This window comes from Rhinoraja longicauda, chromosome 6, assembly GCF_053455715.1.
Source record: "Rhinoraja longicauda isolate Sanriku21f chromosome 6, sRhiLon1.1, whole genome shotgun sequence".
NCBI classification, from domain to species: Eukaryota; Metazoa; Chordata; class Chondrichthyes; order Rajiformes; family Arhynchobatidae; genus Rhinoraja; species Rhinoraja longicauda.
The window spans coordinates 78,498,412-78,512,001 of NC_135958.1; the positions used below are offsets into that span (position 1 = coordinate 78,498,412).

At 39.4% G+C, this 13,590-nt stretch overlaps 1 protein-coding gene across 1 annotated transcript in view; it reads right to left on the bottom strand.

Moving 5' to 3' along the window:
- Positions 1-6,596: 6,596 nt before the first annotated feature.
- Positions 6,597-13,590, bottom strand: part of smurf2 (SMAD specific E3 ubiquitin protein ligase 2) — a 142,135-nt gene continuing 135,141 nt past the window's right edge. The window contains exons 16-20 of the mRNA XM_078401431.1: positions 11,995-12,132; positions 10,771-10,891; positions 9,789-9,990; positions 9,534-9,609; positions 6,597-8,869 (exon numbers count right to left, since the gene is read on the bottom strand). Of these exons, the coding sequence (XP_078257557.1) occupies positions 8,770-8,869; positions 9,534-9,609; positions 9,789-9,990; positions 10,771-10,891; positions 11,995-12,132 (637 nt within the window). The 3' untranslated portion in view covers positions 6,597-8,769. The remainder of the gene's footprint in view (positions 8,870-9,533; positions 9,610-9,788; positions 9,991-10,770; positions 10,892-11,994; positions 12,133-13,590) is intronic.

Consider the following 13,590-nt stretch of genomic DNA (forward strand, 5'->3'; position numbering starts at 1 on the left):
ATAGATTTGAATGAAATTGTCGTTACCATGCAGTCATAAACAATAAAGAGCACAAGACACACAATTACATAAGTTTAACACAGACAACCATCACAGTGATTCCTCCAGGCACACCCTCACTGTGATGGAAGGCAAAGAAAAGTCTTATCTCCTCCTCTGTTCTTTTCCCGCGGTCAGGCAGTCAAACTGCTGCTTCGAGGCGATCGAGGCTCCTGACTTTTGAAACCCCCGTCGGGCGATGGAAGGTCCCAGGGCTGAGCCGAGCAGGGCGATGAAGGTCCTGCAGACGGGTCGATCGAGCCTTACGATTTGGGGTGGTCAAAGCTGCTACGGCTGGTGCTCCTGAAAGCCGGTCGCCAGCCAGGGACCTGCGAGCTCCCGATGTTGCGGTCTACAGAGCCCGCGGCCGAAGCCTCCGAAGGTGGAGAGGGTAAGTCCAGGCCCTGCGACCGGAGCCTGCAAGGTCGATCCCAGCTGGAGGCTGCCAACTCCACGGTGTTAGGCCGTAGCGCGAACGGAGATACGACATGGAAAAAGGTCGCATCTCCGTTGAGGAAGAGATTTTTTAAAAAGATTTCCCCCACCCCCCACATATACACAGCTAAAAATAAGTCATTACATACATCTAAATGCTAACAATAAACAAAGAAAGAAAGAAAAAGACAGACAGACTGCCGGTGAGCCGCAGCCACTTCCGGAAGATGACAGCAGATGTCAGTTGAGGTATCTGGTCAACCATCTTGCCCCAATGAAAGTAGTGGTTTGGGATACTTCAGAAACCAGCTTCAAGCCTGGATGGAACAAAGTGAAATTGTGAAAACTAAGTCTACACAGACAAAGGGGTGCTGTACGAACTCGATAGAGGAAAGAGTTGTGATCACAGCCTTCACTGTGACCATTGGAAAATAGTTTCGATGGCTTAATGATACTGATCTTCACATGTTTTATTGCTGTGCTGTTGGCATCCTTGATTAACTTCCTAACAAAGAGCAGCATCCTAGTTGCTGAAATTAAAAATAAATCTGATTAAATATTGTGCACTGCCAATCAGTAGAGGAAAACAAAATAATCTGCAAACAAATCACTGCACTGGCAACTGCAGAACTATTTAAAGTGTAACAGTAAATGTGTTATTGGGAGGGAATTAATGAAGGATGGGATGTGGGAATTACTTTGGAGAGCATTTTTTTAATAAGCACTAGATCAGTGGACCTAGGACAAAATTGTTTTGATTTTGGCATAGAGTGATACAGTGTGGAAATTGGCCCTTAGGCCCAACTTGCCCACACCAGCCAACATCTCCGAGCTACATTAGTCCCACCTGCCCGCATTCGGTCCATATCCCTGCAAACTTGTCCTATCCATAAACCTGTCTAACTTTCTTAAATGTTGGGATAATCCCTGTCTTAACTACCTCCTCTGGCAGCTTGCACCCCTTGTGTGAAGAAGTTACCCCTCCGATTCCTATTAAAACTTTTCCCCTTCCCTTTAAATTTATCCTCTGGTCCTTGATTCACCTATTCTGGGCAAGAGACTCTGTGCATCTATCCGATCTATTCCTCTCATGATTTTATACACCTCATTAAGTTCACCCCTCATCCTCCTGTGATCCAAGGAATAGAGAACCAGCCTACTTTCCCTATAACTATAGCCTTGGCAACATCCTTGTAAAATCTACTCTGTACCCTATAACCTGTTACACCCAGCAAAACCTAAAATTAATGCATCTTATTAACTCGAGCTTCATGTAACAAACAAACCAATTTTACCAAGATGTTTGAGAGCCATCTCAAGGACTGTTTCCAGCAGTGCAGAGTCAGACAGCCACCAAGAGACTAGTTGCCGTTATATCTGAACATTAAGTACAATTTCTGTGGTGAGAGATATCAAAATTAAAATTCTACATTTAAAATAATTCCATTCATGAGTCACACTGTCCCTCAACCCCTTAAAGATATTTTCCCTCCACATTCCACCCACTTAAATTCCACACCTTTGCTCATTCATCCTCCCTCTTAATATGATCCATTCATCAACCATTTTCTCTCAAATATTTGAAGATCCTGATTTAGCAAGGTTCGGAAGGGAGAATTTTGTATTTTAATCTTAATCTCTGCTTTGTGGAATTTCCTTACATTTCTAACTTTTTATTAATATCATATTGAACACTCAGAAACAGTATCATCTGTCAATTCTTCACAATCCTGACTCTGCTTCCCATTTTCAGCAGAAAAGGTTACAATACCTCACGTCTCTCTGCAATGTTACACTGCCAACATTTTGTACTTCAACAATGAGGCAGTCAAACAGTTAGGCTAAAGTGTGCTTAGTACAAAGATTATGTATAACATCACCTGTATTTAGCCACAGGTTGGCTTTTTAATACTGAGCCATCACACCTTTAAACACTTCAATTTTTGCACAGGGCGTTTCTCCTATTCCATAAAATCTTGTGACAATATTTTTATTTCCTTTTAATTTAACAACTTTGCTTAGATTGCATCATCTGTTAATTTATTTCAGCCACATCTTAGTTCACTTCATTGATCCAATTTCACTGACAAATATAAGTTGTTACGTTATAGCTTTGCATATTAGCACCGAAATGGCATGAACAATTTTGGTGATATATCATAAAGAATATAAAGGCATCAAAGGTGGTGCAAAAAGATGTAATGATGTCAGAACTGAGTAGGCTTTCACATATCAGAAAAGAATCAACAATTGGGGCCCTTTTCTCAGTGAAAAACTGGGTGGCAATCTAACAGACCATGATTACGGATGTTTGCCAAAACAGCCTGAGAGGTTTCTACGGTGGTGAAGAGAACCATGCCTCTTTATACAAGGTGGTCATTAATAAATCTAACCGGAAATTCAGGCAAAATTCTTTCAGCAGAGATTTGTGACAATGTAGAACTTGCTGCCAGAGGCAATAACTGGAAAAAGAATAACACAGGCATCAGTGCCAAGGCATATAAGCACAGGGAGAAAATAAATGAAAGATACCTTGACCGAGAGAAGGACCATGTGAAATATAAACACTAGCATCTGTGCTGCAAGTACTTAGTGACTGTAAAATGCTTTAACTTCTTTCCCTCTCGTTGAAGGCAAAAAACAAAATCAAATCAACAACTTTTTGATGTGATGCTACTTGTGAGCTTTTGTCAACGATGTTTAGAAACCAATGAATTATTTTATTTGTAGGAAAGAACTGCAGCTGCTAGTTTAAATCATAGGTAGACACAAAATGCTCTAGTTACTCAGCGGGACAGACAGCATCTCTGGAGAGAAGGAATGGGTGATGTTCCGGGTCAAGACCCTTCAGACTTTTATTTTTCAGGCACAGGAATACTTAAATGAATGGCTTCATATAATTTCTTTGTAATTATGTGAAAAATAATGAATGATTATGTTCCTTATGTTTAAGGAAACGTGATTGGGAGTCAAATTTGAAATCTGAATATTTAATCATTCAGTACTGGAATGCTATGAATTAAAAAGGCTAACAATGGTCATTTCGATTTGGATGAAAAACTAAAATCTAAACAGTAACAAATGAACAAGTTGCAAAAAGCCACAAAGATACGAATTAACCAACTGATACATTAGGGCAAATCAATGTCATTCTAATTCCTGGGAAGAATCATAATTATGTGGCAACTACATGTCCTCAGCAGTTTACAAGTGTCCAGCGTATGTGTAGCACATGTATACGAACGATCGTTTGGTAGAACAGCAGGGTGGATTTGCTGGTTGCTGCAGGCATCTTCTGCCTGGTGGGAGTTCAGCTGTAACCTGGGGAGGACCTGTACCATTATTAAATAAACACTTTTTCTGCGATTAAACTAGAGATGCGATGAGTAATAATTAGAGGACACAGTTTAATGACTATTATTAAATAATTCAATTTGTGACAGTTTTTGTATTTGCCATCAATATTTGATTGGGATAATGAAATTTAAAAACTGACACATCATTTCAGTGTCCATCATGGAATATCGACAATATTTGCAATAAACCCGAAAGAATAATTTTACCGTAAGGAAACTGGGACCTGCCACTAAGCAGTACATTTTGCCTTCACAAATAGAGGCATAATGTACAAAAATAAGGAAGCTGTCGTAAACTTTCATAAACAATTTGTTAAGGCCTCAAAAGAATAATGTGACCTTTCTGGAGCTCCAAACTTTGCAAAGTATGTCAAGATCTTGGAGTGCCAGGATGATATTTCAGTTATGGGGAGAATCTTGAATTGTTGTCCTTACAGCAGAGGATAAGAGGTGATATAATAGAGACATTTAAATTACAGTGGTTTAAACCGAAGATAGACAGAAAAAGCTGGAGTAACTCAGCAGGACAGGCAGCATCTCTGGAGAGAAGGAATGGGTGATGTTTCGTATCGAGACAGAAGGATCTCGACCGAAAATGTCACCCATTCCTTCTCTCCAGAGATGCTGCCTGTCCCACTGAGTTACTTCAACTTTGTGTCTATCATTGCTAACACTTTTTCAGCAACTAAACTAGAGATTGGATGAGCAATAATCTGAGGACACAGTTTAATGAACAATTTGAACACCAGTGTCAATTGCCTTGATTAATTGAATAGCTTTTTCCTTCCCTGTATATTAAATTCTATAAAATTAATTATTTCCATTGTGAAGAATTAATGCAATTTCCAACGTGGATTAAAGAAACCCCATCTTCATAAAGTGGTTGGAAAGAATATTGACTGTGACCCCACATTATTTTCTATGATAGTAATGGCTTTGAAATGACTTTTCTTACCTAGGAATTATATTTTCTTACATTTTATTCTGATGAGATCCAGTAATCTGCAATTGATCAATAAGCCGACACTTAAATGGTGCATCATTGAGTCAGCAGCAACAATTGAGTGCTCTGGTCCAGGCCGTTGAGAGCTAAATAAGAAAATAGATCACATAATGTGTCACAAAGCCAATTCCATCTGGCGAAGATGATCCTGCTTCACCTGACATTAGGTGCCAAGCTCTGGTCGAAGATTTTCACAGAGACTCCCATCACCTACTTCAATCAAACAAGATTTTGTTGATCTACACCAAAAATAATGTTCAAGGAAATATATACACCATGAACAAATAGCACTAGGTTGATTTACTTCCTAGAGATTACAGAACAATTCTTGAGTGTTGTCACCTTAGATTACATCTGCTCCCTGTAGTAGACAGTGATCAAGTTTGGGAACCCATTCAAAATCAGGGATACGAGTCCGAAACACAAACAAAAACTGCAGATGCTGGAAATCTGAGACAAAAAATGCTGGTAAATCCTGCAGCTCAGACTGCATCCATGGGCAGTGAAAAAGTTGTTAATGGATCACAAGGAACTGTGATCTGCTCCAGATAGCACATCAGATTGAGCTAACGGAAAGGGGGATAAACAAAAAAAAAAACAGAATTTCATCTACATTCACAATACCACAGACTGATAACACAGCAAAAATGCCCAGCTCTGACATATAGAAAATACGTTAATTGGAAGTTGGAGAATTCAATATTAATTCCAGGAGGCTGTAATGTACAGAGAGAGAGTCAAGCTTGAGTTGGATCTTCTTGTAGCAGTGCAGGGGATCACAGTGATGGCAAATTAAAGCAGAGGTACAGGGTCACCCTGTGTTCAGTCTACAAAGTGCTCACCCAATCTGCTTTCTGTTTCAACAAAGAAGAAGCCACATTGTGAACAACTGACTACAGGACACTGGATTCCAAGTGCAAGCAAATTGCAGCTTCACCTGCAAAGACTACCTAGAAGATGGCAAGATGTGAAAGGACAGGTATTGCATCTGTTGTTGCACTGGTCTCAGGATTGGTGTGGATAGAACACTGCACCATGGAGTTGCAAATGGAACAGTTCCATCAAAATGCTCAAAGGGGTAAAGGGGTGGGAAGGGGCATGCGATTTTGTTGGTGTAATTTTGTTTTAGGTAACAGAAATTACAACGGGTGATCCGTTGAATATGGAGATTGCTGTGGTGAAAGGAGAGGACTGGGGTAACTTTCTTTGCTTTGTCCCGGGACAAAGGGGGGGGGGGGGGGGGAGCACAGCAGAAAGTAGTTGAAATTTAGTTAGGGGCTCTGCCCACTTAGGCAGAGAGGAAGCAATGGATCAGTAAGGCAAACGTTTCAGATGCACTTGTACGGCAAGTCGAATTGTCAGAGCAGATTCAACAGAAACAGAGTCTTTACCGGAGACAGGTAGGAGGAAGTATAACTCTAACTGTAGTTGTAATTCTATGGGTTTGTAATAGATATGGAGAGATCCACGACTCAGGAATGGATCCTGTAAAGTTGACAGAAAAGTGAACATTGGTAGCAAACAAAACACGAATACCAAGATCAACTGCAGACCATTTTCAACTCTATGCTGGCAAAAATCAGTGAACACACTTTGGGCTTTAGATGCATCCTGGAAGTATTGTTTTAATTTAGTTGCCTTACTAATTAGTTTAAATTAAAGGTAAAATGGTAAATTGAAAGAATTGTGTTTCAGGACCATCCCATAAGTTGGATATCAGTTTTAAAATATTGATTTAATGAACAACTTACAGAAGGCAGACATAAAATTGAACTGTTTATGCTGAGTGTGCAAACAGCATACACTTTATTGCTCATTCTGCATGGGTACATACATAAAAGTTTGTTTCCACACAGTTTAATTTGTTTTTTAAAAATTATTAAAGCCCATGTAACAGCGCGGGTGAAATACAATGTGTTAACGATGCTAGAACACTCTGCAATAAATACAAATAAAATGGAAATGAGAAAAATCTAAAACAAAATAAAATACGATGTTTTAAGAACTGGGAAGTAAAGCTAAGGGATTAATTGTAAACTAATTACATCTATATATAAAAAAAGATTTTAACAACTGGTAGACAATATTCTATTAACTGACGTGTTACATACAGTGAACTGCTCCTGTCTGCTTTATTGTATCATTCGATTTTTACAGCATATTTCAGGTCTGTGAAGTGAGGGGAGCATGCTGGATGCTGTCAGCTGTATGATGAAGCATGCGTTTTATTATAAGAGCAACACTGCCAACTTTGGCTTTTACTTCTATGTATGCAGCTCATTTTAAATCCGCCATTGATAAGCTTAGGCATAGTGTTATGTATTGTTTTGAAATAGATCATGAAAAATAAGAGACTGTGTGTGTGCACCGAGCACTTATTAGGATGAGACAGTTTTAAGTGTCAACTGGGAACTCTTATATTAATGGGATGTCAGCTGTCATCCTGTTATTTTAGAATGAGGAGGGAGGGAATGGGATGGGGGTCAACAGACCGAACAGAACTAAAATCCTAAGATGTGCAAAAAGTGGTTTAAAAAGTTAAAATACGATTAACTTAAAAGTTGAAATCATCACAGTATTAGCCTCAGATTTATATATCACGCCTCACCCAAAACTGTACAAAGCACCATTTCAAGATACTTTCCTGTCGGATGATGCTCTTTCAACTGATAGGCAGCAGTGCAGGGTAAAACAAATAAGGTTGCTTTATCAACAGGTGCTCCCATTACAGAAATACTATCATTCGACAAGAATGTCAACAAGTTATAAATATATTAAAACTCACATGAATGTAAAGGATCCGTAGAACATTTCCTATCATTAAAATTACAAATAAAAATCATACATTGAATTCAAACTCCTTAAAGGTCAATCAGCGGTTCTCAGCTATCTCAATTTAATATAAGGTCATAATTCATCTTATGGATAGAAAGACATAACTGAGGACAATGCTCTGCAATGTTATATTTTAATAATTGCTGCTGGCTATACTAGAATGTTCACCTCAGCCCCGTTTTAACTAATAAAGTGGAATGTAATTCATACCCTTTACTTTGCAACAATTCTGGGAGCATAAAAACCAACGTAAGTCCACCTTGTAGAGCGTTGCCACTTCTAATATACAATAAAGTATTTATCCCTTACGTCACGTAAATAACTGATGCAATAATAAAGAAATTTGATTAAAGAAACTTCAGTTAGCAATGCTGGTTGGTGATATACAATTCATAAAAAATCCCTCCTCGTCGTCTGGAAGTACTGGGGACATGTGGTTATGGCTGAGGGGGCTTCTGTGATGACTTTATGTATATAATATATATATATTATAAATATATATTAAAAACTGGATTAATAGACGATCCAAATCTGGAACACACCAGGAAGAATATTTCTTAAAACAAGATGATTTCGGCAATTTTCCATTTGAGAATCCATTTTGAATATTGTCTACAAAAGCTCAGTTCTGTTGATCATTTTGATGCCTCGGACCCAAATGAAGGTAGGAGAAAGGTGATGTTATGGCATGTCAAGTCAGCTCAACAATAGCTTGTTGTACCGAATGCTGCAGTCTATAACATGATGCATGGGGCTATTAATAATTAGCAAGGAGTGAATGGGATTAAGACTGATGCCTAAATAGTACTTTCTGTAGTAGTCTTTTAAATCAGAAATGCTATCAAGGATTCTGCTAACTGTTCAAAACATAAAAAGCCAGCAGTCTTTTAATTTTTCAGGTATTGGTTTAGCAGCTGAAAGTTTCATGGCGAATGTCAGGTGACTGGTTTCTTCAATGTTCCCTAATCATCCATTCCCTCTTACTTTCCCCTTGCTGAGTAAGGGAAAGACATCCTGCATATTCCAAGCACTGCTGGAACCTCGGCAGGAGAAAGCCCTCACTGACAGGTGCATATGGAAGTCCCACGGTTCACGAGGATGTCATTCCACAGCAAACCCACAAGTCTCTTCAATTGCCGTTAGCAGCTTCTCATAGAGTTTTTCATAGTTCTCATAAGGAGGAATGTCAATTCTATTAAAGCTAGGGAAGAAAGAGACAAAGAAAATGCGTTATCACGGGAAATGCTTTGTGTCATAGCTGCAACACCTCAATAGTCTGACATAATTGTGTACAACGCTATTTGACAGGACTACAAGATAGCGGTGGAAGCGTGACGACTCTGTGTACCGCCTCAGAAGGTATCTACTATTTCTTACATGACAATCGTTGCACTCTTGTAATTATATATGATCGTACTATGCATGGTATGATTTTATTGAAATGTATTAAAAAAAAGAATATCACTGTATCACCTGTGACAAAGTACCCATGAACTATTTTAATTCCATCCCCTTACTATTTGTATCAGGTCCCTGATCCATCTTTTCATTTATTAACAGCTCTAAGTGCAAATTCTGGTGTAATTCTCTCTCCATGCATGACACCACAGTCTGCTCAATTCAGGGAACCAGTGAGAGAGAGCTACACGATGACATAACATTATTACTGGCAGATCCGCCAACCCATTAATTCTGCAAGTGTAGTACAAATTTAATAGAGTGGATGGACTCTGTCAAGATACTATCTTTGTCATTATGTTCCACTGATTCATTTAATTAACCAAGTTTTTTTCATTTCCTCTTCCCACTTTTTAAAAAAACTTGTAATGGTACTATTAAACAAACTAAATAAAAACGTGATCTACCAGGTATGTGCTTTGGGGAGGTTGTTAGGGCTGGCATCGATCTGGTGAATGGTAAAAAGCCTTGGACCTGCTGCACCTGTTGTAATCATAAGATGGTAAAGTATCAGTTACTCAGAGTTACCTGTAAAGTAATCTTAGCACACATTTCATCACAAAATAACATTGAGATGCTGATATACCTTTTCCCAGCCCCACTTGCCCTCTGACACGCAGGGAGAGAGAAATGCTCAATGTTTTGTAATACCCAGGGCTCACCTTGCAACGCTTTGAAACCTTGTAGAGGCACTCGGGAGGATCCTGTGACAAACTGCAGTAATCGGGCTCGTCTTTCCTCATCGAAAGACTCCACTGCCTTCCAAAACCACTTAACAATATTGCTATCTGGCGTACAGTGTTTTAACCTAGTGTTTGATTTCCAGTCGATGATATCAATCTTTCCAAGGCCACAGATAATTAGCTGGAAAAGTCAATAAAGAGCAAATGAACTTAGTTACACAGTGGAGACAAGGAACTGCAGATACTGGTTCACCAAAAAAGACACAAAGTGCTGGACTAACCCAGCAGGCTAGGCAGCATCTCTAGAGAACGCTGAGTTAGCTTTTCAGGTCGGAACATTTCTTCAGACGTTCTTCTCGAGTCTGAAAAAGAGTTCTGATCCGATGCGTTGCCTACCAATGTTCTCCAGAGATGCTGCCTGACTGCCCTCCTGCAGCACTGTGCGTCTCACCAGACCGTTACATATGGTTTCCCAGCTACTGAAAATATCTGGTACTTCTTAAATTTAAATTCAAATTAAAAACAAGCTGCAGATGATGAAAATTTTAAATAAAAACTGAAAATGCCAAAGTCACTTAGCAGGTCAGACAGCATCCAAGGAGAGAGAAACAGAGGTAACGTTTCAGTTCGAACTGGGGAAACAATGAAAATAAGTTTGTTTTAAGTTGCAGAGTGTGGGAACGATGGATAAGATGAGACCACAGCTGTCATCTGGATAAAGTGGAAAGGGCATCCAATTAATTATTGTGTTATTATAGGGGCTGTTAGAGGGTGAAAATATGAACAAAGGAACAGAAAGATTCATATTTGCACAAGCTGGGCAAGTGCGAATATTCAGAGTGGTTACCATTTTCACTCTGAATCAGTAAACTGGGCACTTTCTCATGGCAATGAAATAGATACCAAGTGTGAAAAACCAATGCAGAACAAATGGATATCATGTACCATGACAAAAACTCACCTCCAACTCCTTCTCATCAAATGTTTTCAGCAAATGCTGTGGGATCACCTCATTGAATCCTTTCTGCAGAGCCAGAAACTGGGCCTCAATACCTCGTAGAAACCGCCAGTTCACGTACAGCCTGATGCAGGAAACAATTGCTCAAGTTAATGTGGGGCGGGTATATGGAACATGCTGCTCAAGGAAGTGGTAGAGGCAGGGACAATTACCATATTTAACAGATTTGGATGGGTTTCAAGAGATTGAATTTGGAAAGGTTTAGAGAGATATTATATACCATTAACCATTAGATTTCTGATCAATGGTGACCAAATTATGATATTTGATTGTAGGGAATTCAGCTATGCTAACAATTGCCAAACAGTGCTGAATTTGCTGATCTTAGATAAGGGAAGGGGAAGGTGTAGGAAAGGTGCTGCAATTGACTGGTACAGGCATATAGTAAAGAGGATAATTAATGCTGAGTCACCTCTGATGAAAGATGTGCTTATCTGGACAATTATGATTGAGACATAACCCATGATAGGACAGATGACTTTGGACTTTCAGCATCACAAATGACCAAGTCATACCAGTTAGACTTTGTCCTTCTTTCATCAAGATTTTCCTATCTCCCTATGCTTTTGCAGTCAAGTAACAACAATCACTATCCCGGTTCTTGATAAATGGTAGAAAACAATAGAAAACAATAGAAAAGTTGAAGTTAATGTTAACAAGCAATAAACAGGGATGGGTGCAGGTTGTGTTTGTGAAGCACTCATTTCAGCTGCTCAATGGGTTGGATTAACATTACTGCCAATAAACAAAGCTCCATCAGATTTTTAGAATAAAATTATTTACATTGCTGAATTCTCAACATTGTAGGGCATGATGCAAAAATCTACAAAATGATTGGGGAAAAAGTTACTTCAGTAATGATGATTAATAAATATTTCAATGGAGATTAAGTACTTGCTGACTTTGTGAAAATACCCAGGCGTCAACCCACAGCACTGACAGATGTATCCTTAACCAGGTACACATGGGGGGAAACTGATCTCCTGATAGATACTTTATTTACATTTCCTTACCACATAGCAAAGTTGTAACATGCACTTAACTATACAAATCTGTACTTTCTTACTGAGCTGGTGGGTTACTGACTATTTTGCTGATGAGGGAAAAATGTCCACAAAGTATCATCATAAAATTGTACTGACCGGAGATGCCTGTGGTGTCTCTTACCGGACATACTCTTTCTTGGTTTCTTCTGTTACAGGGATGCTTTTACCATTTGGCTTCAGTTCATGTTGAATGATTTCTCCATAGGCATTGTGCTCTACGCAGAATGTATGATCTAAGACACCGGTGATGTCATTTTCACTACATGGGAGAAAAATAAAATTGCTTCATCTAACTATTCTCCTCCCAAAAAGTGCACACATTTTGGTTAGTATATTTTATGAATAATCAGTTGATAAAGAGGTTAAATAAATTTCGGACAAGAAATATTACAATCTTTGGATATTTAACACAATCTACATTGCAATTTTATGAACAAAAGGAGTCCTGTTGACCATTATACCCTAACATCATTAGGCAGAACAATAATACAAATATCATCTGAAGGCCAACATGCTTTTTTAGTCAATTTTGTTAATGAATGAGACAACCATTTAAAATCTTCCCTTCAATTTGAGAACAGAGAAAGTTGAGGGGGGGGGGATCATGTTGATCGTCAAAGCTCTCAAGAGCTTTGGTAGGACTGGGGCTTCTTCACTGAATTGAAGGGCAGGCCACCATCCACATCACATCACTGAAGTCAGGAACACTTTGTGTCCGCAATACTTTGTGTCAGCAAGATACATATTCCACATTCGGACAAAGTAAACACAAGTTATTTTTTGTGGGGATATCACTGGTCCAATAATTGTGAATATTGTTAATATACATTAATGACTTGGATGAAGGGATTAAAAGTACCAATAGCAAATTTGCAGATGATACAAAGCTGGGTGGTAGTGTGAACTGTGAGGGAGATGCTATGAGGTTGCAGGGTGACTTGGACAGGTTGTGTGAGTGGGTGGATGCATGGCAGATGCAGTTTAATGTGGATAAGTGTGAGGTTATCCACTTTGGTGGTAAGAATAGGAAGGCAGAGTATTATCTGAATGGTGTCAAGTTAGGAACAGGGGACGTACAACGAGATCTGGGTGTCCTAGTGCATCAGTCACTGAAAGGAAGCATGCAGGTACAGCAGGCAGTGAAGAAAGCCAATGGAATATTGGCCTTCATAACAAGAGTAGTTGAGTATAGGAGCAAAGAGGTCCTTCTGCAGTTGTACAGGGCCCTAGTGAAACCGCACCTGGAGTACTGTGTGCAGTTTTGGTCTCTAAATTTGAGGAAGGATATTCTTGCTATTGAGGGTGTGCAGCATAGGTTTACTAGGTTAATTCCCGGAATGGCGGGACTGTCATATGTTGAAAGACTGGAGCGACTAGGCTTGTATACACTGGAATTTAGACGGATGAGAGGGGATCTTATCGAAACGTATAAGATTATTAAGGGGTTGGACACGTTAGAGGCAGGAAACATGTTCCCATTGTTGGGGGAGTCCAGAACAAGGGGCCACAGTTTAAGAATAAAGGGGTAGGCCATTTAGAACGGAGATGAGGAAAAACTTTTTCAGTCAGAGAGTTGTGAATCTGTGGAATTCTCTGCCTCAGAAGGCAGTGGAGGCCAATTCTCTGAATGCATTCAAGAGAGAGCTAGATAAAGCTCTTAAGGATAGCGGAGTCAGGGGGTATCGGGAGAAGGCAGGAACGGGGTACTGATTGAGAA